The 12,209-nt window shown below is 42.8% G+C and overlaps 1 protein-coding gene across 4 annotated transcripts in view; it reads left to right on the top strand.

Moving 5' to 3' along the window:
- prkcaa (protein kinase C, alpha, a) overlaps positions 1-12,209 on the top strand; it is a 446,457-nt gene that overhangs the window by 373,140 nt on the left and 61,108 nt on the right. For all 4 annotated transcript variants that reach the window (XM_043715075.2, XM_043715073.2, XM_088000739.1 and 1 more), the window contains 2 exons: positions 1,916-2,047; positions 4,211-4,384. In XM_043715075.2, the coding sequence (XP_043571010.2) occupies positions 1,916-2,047; positions 4,211-4,384 (306 nt within the window). The remainder of the gene's footprint in view (positions 1-1,915; positions 2,048-4,210; positions 4,385-12,209) is intronic.

Below are 12,209 nucleotides of genomic sequence, written 5' to 3'. Positions count from 1 at the left end.
GACACACACACACACACACCCCTTATCAGTTTTAAGCATAACAATCCTTTCTAATGCTTCTCTATCACTCTTTACCCATCCGGTATCCCAACCACCTCCTCACTTACTGTATTTCTGGCAGCAGTGTCTTTCGTGTTAAAGGCAGAAGCCAAATGTTCATTTAACTACCTCATCCAAGTCCTCTGATTCAGTGCACGGATCCCTTTATGATCCCTAACCAGCCTAACTCTTCCTCTTGTGACCCTTTTACCTTTTATAAACTTCTGGATTCCCTTTTATATTAATTGCCAGTCTGTTTTCATATTCTCTCTTTATTCTGATTTCAAGGTTCCCCATTGAAAACCCAGCCTGATTTGCACCTGTTTTGTCAACATGACACCCTTTTTTCTGAAGCGAAAGCAGAAAGTACTGGAGAAACTCAGCAGGTCTGGTGGCACCTGGGGAGAGAAAGCAGAGTTAATATGTTGTGCCCAGTGATTGTACTTGAGAACCCACTTTCTGCTTCTTATTAATAACCGATTTGGCAACTGAGGCGGCCATCATCCAGCCCTTTGACCTCTCACCCCAGCTTTGGCTTTGCGCTAACCCTTCTCTTTCAAAACAAAGAACTAACTGTAGCCCAGCATCGACATGTGTTGCTACGGCGATGGGGAATTCATTGGGTGGTACATCGGTGGGATGGGGAATTAGTTGTTTGGCTTGTGTTGTAAGTATCTGAGACATCACACAGCCTGGAAGCTCCCTGTCAGTTGTTTGGATCTAATTCAATACTCAGAGCTAACCATCCACAAATGTCGTCTCTGACATGCCAAAGAATGGAAGTTGATTGACTGGGCTCTGTTTCTTTAATCAGAGCAGGCTTTGAGGTTTGCAGTATATTACAATGTCAGGTCATTGTTGCCTCCCACAGGTATTCTCTCACACACCAGTTTGAGCTGAATTCTTACTGTGTCAAGAGACCTGACCATTTTAGTTTTTGTTTAATACTGTGCAAACATGATTTTTTTTTTACGTGTGATAAAATAACACAAAGAACTGTGGATGCTGGAGATCTGAAACAAACCAAAACAGAACTTGCTGGAGAAACTGAAGAAGGGTCACTGGACTCGAAATATTAACTGTGTTTTCTATCCCCACAGATGCTACCAGACCTGCTGAGCTTCTCCAGCAACTTCTGTTTTTGTGTGTTTTAAAGTGTGGAGTTATTTAGAAATGTTTTATCATAAATTTAGTTTAAAAAGCTTTGGTTACTTTCCTTCCATCTTCCCATACATCAAACCCAGCGAAGGTGCATGCATGACAAACACAAACATGTTAGTGGGGTAAATCACCAGTCAGTGTAGGTGCTGGGTCACGTGTTCACTCTGATGCTTCCTAATCAACCTGTTCAGTGATGTGATGGCACACCTCCAGAGAGCTGGGACTTGAATCCAGGTCTCCTGGCTCAGAGATAGGGACTCTACCACTGCACTACGCTTATATTCAGGCTTTTCAGCGTTGAGTCTTCTCATTCCAGCTGTTGCTGTTCGTGCTGGAGTGAACTTTCCCAGATTAAGGTGCAGGGGAAATCAGATAGAATGGCTACCCTCCTCCCTTTCCCTTGCCTGTTGTATTTCTGTTGAGTTTGCAGCCGTACGTAGCTGGGGTTAGTGCTGACAGGAGGGAGAGGCTGTAGGGGGAAGGAAACAGTCAAAAGAAATGATGTCCTTGAACTAGTGCATGGATCCAAAGACTTTGTGCATTGGTTAACAATCTGGAGAGTCCATCAAGCGGTGACAGAGGTATACAATGTCCTCACCCTTTGAGAGCTACACATTGCTAAAATCCATCACTGGACAGTTTGTACAGACCAAATATTCCAGCCTCCAGGAATACTGAAGCATCGTTAATTTTATTCCTTTGGATTCCTCCTTAGAAAGCCAAACTCGGTCCGGCTGGGAAGAAGGCGGTTGAGAAGAAACCAAGTTCGCCAACAAACAACTTGGACCACGTCAATCTCTCGGACTTCAACTTCTTAATGGTGTTGGGCAAAGGGAGCTTTGGAAAGGTTTGTCGGCTCTTCCAGGAGTCAGCCGGTTGACACGATTGGCTCGGGTTTTGTAGTAGTCATGATGGTGTCACTTCTCCTTCAACGCTGACAGAATCCTCAGGAAGCCTCGCCATGGCCCAGTTCACCATGGCAACGAGGAGATGGCCGTCAGCCATCCCACAATTCATTGTTGGAAGATGACAATGAATGGAAACTGCTGATCAGAACTCCCACCATATATTGTTAGTCTTGCTATAAAAACCTCTGAAAAAGTTGCACCTTTTGAATGGTGTGTTTCTAAGTTTTCAAATCCAATATAAGTTCATAATTATTGCTCACTGAAGGAGGAATTTTATATTTGGAGATGTACAGCATGGAAACAGACCCTTCAGTCCAACTCATCCATGCCAACAAAATATTCTAATTTAATCTGGTCTAATTTACTAGTATTTGGCCCATATCACTCCAAACCTTTCCTTTCATGTACCAATCCAGATGCCTTTGAAATGTAGTTGTACCCGTCTCCACCACCTCCTCTAGCAGCTTGTTCCAAATACCACCCTCTCCGTGAAAACGTTGCCCCTTGGGTCCCTTTTATATCTTTCCCCTCTCACCTTAAACCTATGCCCTCTAGTTCTGGACTCCCTCACCCCAGAGAAGAGACCTTGTCTATTTATCCTATCCATGACCCTCATGATTTTATAAACCTCTATAAGGTCACCCCCTCAGCCTTTGACGCTCCAGGGAAAACAGTCCCAGCCTCCCACTATAGCTCAAACCCTCTAACCCTGGTAACATCCTTGTAAATCTTTTCCAAACCCTTTCAAGTTTAACAACATCCAATAGGAGGGAGACCAGAATTGAATGCAGTATTCCAAAAGTGACCTAATCAATTTTCTGAGCAGCCTCCCAACTCCTATACTCAATGCACTAACTAATAAAGGAAAGCATACCAAACACCTTCTTCACTATCCTATCTACCTGCGACTCCACTTTCAAGGAGCTATGAACCTGCACTCCAAGGTCTCTTTGATCAGCAACACTCCCCAGAACCTTACCTTTAAGTGTAACAGTGGGAGGGATATATTGGCTCACATGAGCTTTCAGCTTGTTGAGAGTCACGGACATGATTTGCCTTTCCAAAATGCAGCACCTCATATTTATCTTAATTAAACTCCACCTGCTACTCCTCAGCCCATTCCACTTGCTCCATTATGACAATTTCCTCATACTTGGAAAATAAAAGTAAACTTAATCATTATATTTTATCTTCTACCTTAATTCAAACTGTGTGACCCAATCATTTATTCCACCAGCTGTAAGACTGGATATTAAATGTGAAGGGCTACACTGCTTTTCACTTCCTGGTTTGCTGTCGGTGAGGATACTTTGATGTGATTGGCTGCTTATCCTGCTCCAGGCCATCATGCCTGGTGGTGCACCAGGAGATCCCTTGGATCTGGCACCGGATTCAAACTCATGTTAGAAAAGGGGGTAATTTCCCCACAGAAACTGCTGAATCTTTATGGGCTCTTCCTTTGAGATCAGCAGGTGTTTTTGCTTTATGGCTTATTCCCATGACCTGGCCATTGCACTGGTGGGAGGGAAGTATTGGCTTATGTGAGCTTTCAACTTGTCGAGAGCCACGGACTTGATTAGTGCCTGAGTTTTAGTGCCAGGACCCAGGATGGGGTAGACATCAGTGTCCAATAGCCAGGCACCCTGTTGGGTTGGGGTGAGGGGGGGGGGGTTGCTACTCCCTTAGGTTGGGCAGGGGAGTCAGGGCTGGGGCCTGTGAATTCTGGCCCTGCCCCTGGTTGGTGTAAATGAACAGCCACAGTATCAGTACCTGTGGGGCGTGTTAAATCAAAACGAAGTGGGTGAGAATAATTCACTTTGTATTAATCCCATGCTGGACTGGTGAGACACCAGCTGTAATGAAGTGTAAAGTGTTTTGAGCAATTGTTGAGTAGTAATAAATGAAATTGTTGACCGATAATGCAATCAGGAATTTAGCTAAAAGAAACGGCAGCTGAAAAGTTGCAATTCCATTTTGAAAAGCAGCAAGGAATGAACTGCGTTTGAGTGGTGCATTTTTAGTGACCTGTGACAGCATCTGGTGACTATCTGCAGTTGGTTGTGTGCAGTTCCTTATTGACATTCACTGTTTCCGTTCTCCAGGTCATGCTGTCAGAAAGGAAGGGGACCAATGAGCTATACGCTATCAAAATCTTGAAGAAAGATGTGGTCATTCAGGACGATGATGTAGAATGCACCATGATTGAAAAGAGGGTCCTTGCCCTGATGGACAAGCCCCACTTCCTCACACATCTACATTCTTGTTTTCAAACTTCGGTGAGTGTCCAACCCGACAAAGAATGCGTCACACAAACTGCTCGCCAAGGGACAAGCTGTTTAAGCGCTTCAGTTGAAAGTTCAGAAAATTGTTGAGGAAGGAAAGATTATTTTTAAACTGGTATAGGTCTATTTTGACAGGTCTAACTGAAAATGAGGGTGCTGTTTCAAAATGACACAAGCAAGGTGTTCAGTTTGGTGAAAACTCACAGTGCCCATTACTCCACACCCACATTTTCAGTTTTGTTTAAATTAGTAAGTTTGCAGAATTGGGGGTGTAGTGAACAGCGAAGAGGGTTACCTCAAATTACAACAGGATTTTGATCAGATGGGCCAATGGGCTGAGGCGTGGCAGATGGAGTTTAATTCAGATAAATGCGAAGTGCTGCATTTTGGGAAAGCAAATCTTAGCAGGACTTATACACTTAATGGTAAGGTCCTGGGGAGTGTTGCTGAACAAAGAGATCTTGGAGTGCAGGTTCATAGCTCCTTGAAAGTGGAGTCGCAGGTAGATAGGATAGTGAAGAAGACATTTGGTATGCTTTCCTTTATTGGTCAGAGTATTGAGTACAGAAGTTGGGAGGTCATGTTGTGGGTGTACAGGACATTGGTTAGGCCACTGTGGGAATATTGTGTGCAATTCTGGTCTCCTTCCTATCGGAAAAATGTTGTTAAATTTGAAAGGGTTCAGAAAAGATTTACAAGGATGTTGCCAGGGTTGGAGAATTTGAGCTATAGGGAGAGACTGAATAGGCCTCCCTGGAGTGTCGGAGGCTGAGGGGTGATCTTATAGAGATTTATAAAATCATGAGGGGCATGGATAGGATAAATAGACAAAGTCTTTTCCCTGGGGTTGAGGGGGGGGGGGGGGGCTCCAGAACAAGAGAGCATAAGTTTAGGGTGAGAGGGGAAAGATATAAAAGGGACCAAAGTGGCAACTTTCTCTCACAGAGAGTAGTGCATGTATGGAATGGGCTGCCAGAGGAAGTGGTGGAGGCTGGTACAATTACAGCATTTGAAAGGCATCTGAAAGGGTATATGAATAGGAAGGGTTTGGAGGGATATGGGTCAAGTGCTGGTAAATGGGACTAGATTTATCTAGGATATGTGGTCAGCGTGGATGAGTTGGACAGAAGACTCTGTTTCGGTGCTGTATGTCTCTATGAATCTGGAAACACTTGTCAGATTATACTTTACACAGAGCTTTGGAGCTCAGGAGCAGGCCATCTGGCCCCTCTGGTTCATACTGGTCCAAAAATGCCTTTTCCTGCCTTGATTCATCCAGAACTATTAACACCACCTTCTCTTCCTTTCTGTCATCTCGACTCGTTCAGTTTCTCCTGAAGTATATCGTTCCTGCTTGCACATTCTAACCACTCTCTGAGTAAATAAAAACCTGAATTTCCTGCTGGATTTATTTGTGATTATCTTATTTATATTTTCTGTTTTAATTTTGGACACATCAGAATTGGCTGCAACACATCGTAAGGGTGCTATATAAATGTAAGCTTTTCTTTTTTGTTTTCCTTTGCTGTTTCTCAAACATCCTGGAGGGAAACAGTAACAAATACAGTAATAACTTTGAGAGTGACTTTAAAACAAAGTTAAAGTCTAAAAATGTTTGTTCACTTCACCTGTTGACAATCCATAACACATTGCCACGACAAATCTAATCTTGATAATTGCTTTTAAAAAGCCTGATTTGATATTGGAGATCATGCAGAGAAAATCAGAATTATTTGAGATGGCTTCATACCAACTTGTGAAAATTGAGCATTCACTCCTGATGTTAAGCACAAACTAGTCCCACTGCCTGGCGTGTGAGTCTGAAGTGATAGAGGAGATGAACATGCTGTTAGAAAGCTATGAGGTGGGGGAAGGGGAGGATGAATTTTCAAACCAAGTCTAGCAACAAGACAGTCACAAAATATTTCAGTGAGAAAAGAGTCAAAACTCCTTAAATAAAAATATATTCATAGTGTGTGGGTGTCACTGGGGGGCCAGCGTTTACTGCCTGTCTCTCGCTGACCTTCAAAAGGTGGTGGTGAGCTGCCTCCTTGAACCACGGTCGTCTGTTAGTTTAGGTGCATTCACATTGCCCTTAGGGTGGGAATTCCTTGATTCTGACCCAGTGACACTGAAGGGACGGCGATATATTTCCAAGTCAGGATGGTGAGCGGCTCAGAGGAGATCTTGTAGATGGTTGTGTTCCCGTATATCTGCTGCCTTCTGGATGGAAGTAGTTTTGGGCTTGAAAGGTGCTGTCTAAAGATCTTTGGTGAAATCTTTCTGTGGTGCGTCTTGTAGATTGTACATACCGTTGCTCCTGAGGATCGGCGGAAGAGGGAGAGAATGTTTGTGGATGTGGTGACAATCAAGCAGGAGCTGCTTTGTCCTGGATGGTGTCAAGCTTTTTGAGCTGCACCCATCCAGGCAAGCAGTGAATATTCCATCACACTCCTGACTTGTATGACATTTATATAATGACTTCCTCATCATCGGAGCTGACGTGAAGTGTCGTCTGAACACGAAACGTTAGCTTGTTCTCTCTCCATGGATGTTGCCTGACCTGCTGTGATCTCCAACATTTTGTGTTTTCAGTACAGATTCTAGCATCTGCAGTAATTTGCCCCAGCTCATGTGTTTTGTAAAGGTTGTGGTAAGAGATAAGGTGACTATCCTCAACATCAAAGCAGCGTTTGATCAATGGAAGTCAATAGGAATTGAAATTGAAGCCTGTTGGAGCAGGAGGTGGGAGACATTTCTATTGCCTGAAGACATCAAGCACCAGGCAAGATGGTTATGGTTATCGAAAGGCAATTGTCTCAGCTACAGGGCATTACTGCAAGAGTTGCTCTTAGCAAAATATGCTGGACCTTTAACTGCTGCATCAATGACTAGCCCACTGTATAAAATCAGAGTTGGGGATGTTCAAAGCTGATTTCACAATGTTGCAACTCCTCAGATAATGAAACTGCCTGATCCCACGTGTAACAAGTACTTGATCATGGGTTGGCTAAATGGCAAGTTATATTTGTGCCAAACAAAAGCCGCATGATGACCATCTCCGATCAGAGATTCTAATCAGCTCCCTGTGACATTCTTTAACGTTGCCATCACAAAGTCTTCCATTATCAATATCCTGGGAGTTACCTTTGACCAGAAATAAACTGGATCTAAGGCACAAGTCAGGAATGTGACAGAATTCACTTGCCTGGATGTGTGCAACTCTTAACAACACTGTCAGTGTGCTGTTTTCTGATGAAATGTTCAATTCTGTCCCCTCAGTTGGATGCGCAGAATGCTAAGACGATGATAAGGGAGTACTCCCAGAGTTCTGATTGATACTCCTCTCACAGTCAATACCATGGAAACAAAATTAAAATCAAAAGAACTACAGATGCTGTAAATCAGAAACTGAGGAAGGGTCACCAGACCCAAAACATTAACTCTGATTTCTGTTCACAGATGCTGCCAGACTTGCTGAGCTTTTCCAGCAACTTTCTGTTTTTGTACCATCAAAACCAAACTACCTAGTCACTGATGTGCTGTTTGTGGGATGAGTCTGCTGTTTGCTGTATTTGTCTTTGTAGCAAGCTGTACTTCAGTAACTAAGGTGACTCAGACAGCATATTCCAAATCTACTTCAATGAATAAAAAGCCACCGAGAACACTAGGGCAGCAGGTAGATAGGAGCACCAGGGACTGAGTTCACCTCTGAACCACTCACTATCCTGACTTGGAAAAATATTGCTGTTCCTTAGTGTCGCTGGGTCACAACATGTACTGGTTCAAGAAGGCAGATTCACAAGGGCACCCACTGACAGGCAATAAATGTTGGCCAGCAATGCCCACATCCTATGAACAATTTTGTTAAAAAGCTTATTTTTAAAATCTAGCTCCAGATGTTGTAAAGTGTGAGATATTGGGTTCCAATCCAACTCCAGTCGATGGAGTGAAAATCATTGTCTGCTGCCTGTACATAGTGTCAGCGAGATAGGTTTGTCAAGTCTTACCCAGGAACCCCATAACACAAGGCCATTCTTAATGCAGCCCATGAATACGTTGTTCAACAGCATCTTATCACATGAATGGATTTGTTACGGCACGGGGTAGACCCCTCTGCTAATTTAAACTAGCAACACAGGAAAGACTTACTTCGTGCTGTAATTGTGAAAATTCAAGAGGCAAAGAACTATCCCAAAGTCAATATTTAAAGTACAAAAAAAATTAAGAACTTTATTCTTTAAGTCTAACGGAGAATATTATTTAACAACTATTTATAACTCCTTTCTCCAAATGTATCTTTTATCTCCCCCTCTACAATACTGGTCCAATAAAACCCCAGATTAAGATTTACAAAAAGTTCAAATTTCAAAACCAGCCAGTGGTCAAATCTTTGAATCTTCCTTTGTAGATTTGCTCTCCAGGTCAGTGTCGGTGTTTTTGTTATTGTGCACACTCCTTCTCCAGACAGGTACCTCTCAGAGAGTTCTGACTAGCAACCTACATCTGTTGGTATTTTGGCTGTTCTCTTTGCTACTCTTTAGCGTTCTGGGTAACTGTTCAGAACGTCTGATATTTATACCCCAAAACATCAGACCATTTCATTGGTTTTAAAAATGTCAAAATATTAAATTCAAACTTGATTGGAGTTTGGTATCTTGGGGCATAATTTAAACTGATTAGCCAAATTTGAATTTGTTTTTGTATCCTGGCAACCAAGCTAATATAGCTGTCTGACCAAATGTTCAGAACACTTGGTGCTGTGTCAGGTAGTTCTGCTAGCTTTTAACTCTCTTAAAGGTACAGTACCCAACATCTTCATAACAAATTGATCTAGCCTTTGAGGTTGGACAGAAATCTAAAATGAAAAAGTATCTTGTTCCTTGCCACTAACCCTTTAGCTAATTCTCAGTAGTGGAAAAAGAGAGACAGAAAAGTAAATTTGAGTACTGTGGTGATATTGTCATAGTTACCAGACTACATTATTCCAACTTTGGTAGCTCGAATGCAAATGCACCAATCAGGGTGCATCTCAGGGTGTTTATTATAGATTGTCTGGTGAAAACATAGAAGGTAGGAGGAGGCCATTCAGCCCGTCAAATCCCACTCCACCACTCAGCATGAGCATGGGTTGATCCTCCATGTCAACAGCATCTCCCCATACCCCATGACACCTATAGAAATCTATCTGTTTCTATCTTAAATATATTCTATATCTTGGCCTGCACAGTCTCCAGCTACAGAGATTTCCACAGCTTCACCACCCTCTGAGTGAAGAAATCTCTCCTCACCTCATTTTTAAACAGCTTTGCCCATGTTCTGAGACCATTACCCCTTGTTTTAAACAGCTTTTCCCATTTTCTGAGACTGTCACCCCTTGTTTTAAACCACCCTCAGCATTCAGCCTGTCCAACCCTGTCAGAATTGGGCACATTTTAATCAGATCCCCTCCCATTCTTCGAAACTCCAGTGAATACAAACCTAGAACACCCAATCACTTCTTATCCGACAAACATATCATCTCAGCTATTAGCCTGGTGAGGCTTTGCTGCACTCCTTCTGTGATAGATGTATCTTTTCTACAGTAAGGAGACCAAAATTGCACACAATACTCTAGGTATGGTCTCACCAAAGCCTTGAAATGTTAGTCGTCTACTTTGGACTCTCTGAGCAAACTGACCTATCTTTGTGCCAACACCAGCATTTAAAAATTGAAACGACCTGCAGTAGATGTGATGAATTCCATCATAATTAAGCTGTGTCATCCTTGCAGTGAGACAGTGTTGATCTGGTATTATTAACACCCAGTGGGTTGTGTCTTAATTTTGAGCTGAGTGTTAGGTTCAGCATTAATACAGAGTGTAGTGAAATGCAGCATAGCTTGAAAACGATTGTAGCAGATTGTCCCGATGTGTGAAACCACAGTTGGAGCAATGTGATGGAAAAACTAAACTGGATGTTGGGATTGTGTCAGAAAACAATAAACAGTAAAAGCTTACATTTGTAAAGCACCTTGCACATTCACAGGAGAATCCAGAAGAACTTCATAGCCTTTGAATTACTCTTCAATTGTGTTTGCTCTTGGGTAAATGAGGCAACCAACATTTTGCACAGCAGGAGTTCACAAATGGTGGAGGAAGGGTTGCAGATTAACACACAGGCCTGGGAGGGCTTTGCACAGTTGCCCTAGTCTGATATGAGGTCACTGTAACAAAAACCATACATAATTGCTGGATCAGATCAGTCGAATTATTGTATTTTCTCAGCCCCAGAAAGCAGTGGAGGCCAAGACATTGAATGTTTGCAAGAAGGAGTTAGATGTAGATCTTAGGGCTGAAGAGGTCAAAGGATATGGGGTGAAAGCAGGAACACGGGACTGTGTTGGGTGATAAGCTGCGATCATATTGAATGGTAGAGTAGGCTCGAGGGGCCAAATGGCCTGCTCTTCTCCCCCCCCCCCCTCCCTGGATTGTGCTGGATTACTCAGTCTTAACCGGGCTGATTTGGAGATGCCGGTGTTGGACTGGGGTGGACAAAGTTAAAAATCACACAACACCAGGTTATAGTCCAACAGGTTTATTTGGAAGCACACGAGCTCAGCCACCTGATGAAGGAGCAGCGCTTCGAAAACTAGTGCTTCCAAATAAACCTGTTGGACTATAACCTGGTGTGGTGTTGTATGATTTTTAACTTTGTTAACCTGGCTGTGCTCACAAACAGCTTCAAATGAGCAACATACCTAGTGCCAGTTTCCTCCTCCTTCCCCCATATCTTCGCTTGTTATTTCTATCCAAGTAATTGTGTAATGTCGTCTAATGTTTCAATTGAACCTGTTTCCACTCCACTTCCTGGCAATGCATTCCATATCCTAACAACTCTCTGTGTGAAACATTTTTATCACACATCGCATTTTCTCCTTTTGAAAATTACTTTAAATCTATTCTGCCTTGTTCATGACCCCCCTACGATCAGGAATAATTTCTCCCTATCCAGCCTGTCCAGTCCACTCATGCTTTTGCAAATCTCTATCATCACCTCTCATGGTCTATAACCTTTCAACAGTCTGATGTGGGATACTGTATCAAATGCAAATCAAGAACACTGTTACCCTCATTGATACTTTCTGTTACCTCTTCAAAAAACTCTAGGATGTTAGTCAAGTGTGATTTCTTCTTCAGAAATCCATAACGAATCTTCCAAATCGACCCACTCTTTTCCAAATGAGACTAATTCTATCCTGAATAATTGTTTCCATAAGCTTTCCAACATTGAAGCAAACTGACTGGCCGTTAACTGCTGGGTTTAACCTGATCTTGGACAAGGCTTTAATGTTTGCAATTCTCCAGCCTTGTGGCCCTCTCTGCACTCTATCTGAATCCACTATTTATTTCTGCTTTGATTTAATTCAAATTCCCTCTGTTTCTCCAACCCTCTCCTTTATCAATCCTCGAGTCTCTCTGATTAAGGAGAGACCAACCGTAGCTCCATTGCCCTCCTCAGGTCTTTGTCAGCTCACCCTGGTGACCAAGTTCTGGAGACAGACCCTTTGGTCTGCAATACTGCAGACAGACCCAGGAGGCTGTGACCCTTCTGCCCTCTCTCTGTGTCCTGACCTGAAGTGGATTGATTTCCCAGCACAATGCAGAGGAAGACCTTCAGTTACCAGAACCTAAAGAAATTCACTGAGGGCACAGAAATGCGGCATCACCTGCCAACAAACAACCCTGATCTTTCTTCAAACGTTCAAAAATCACTTGAATTTATAAAACCATGATGAACCCTTCATTTTGTAAGCACTTTAGTGCTCAGAAGCTCTCAC

This window comes from Chiloscyllium plagiosum, unplaced genomic scaffold (assembly GCF_037043375.1).
Source record: "Chiloscyllium plagiosum isolate Xiang-an unplaced genomic scaffold, Cpla_swu_hap1 HiC_scaffold_25, whole genome shotgun sequence".
In the NCBI taxonomy this organism is placed as follows: domain Eukaryota; kingdom Metazoa; phylum Chordata; class Chondrichthyes; order Orectolobiformes; family Hemiscylliidae; genus Chiloscyllium; species Chiloscyllium plagiosum.
Note: the sequence above shows the minus strand (reverse complement) of the source record. Positions and strands in the feature narration are given on the sequence as shown.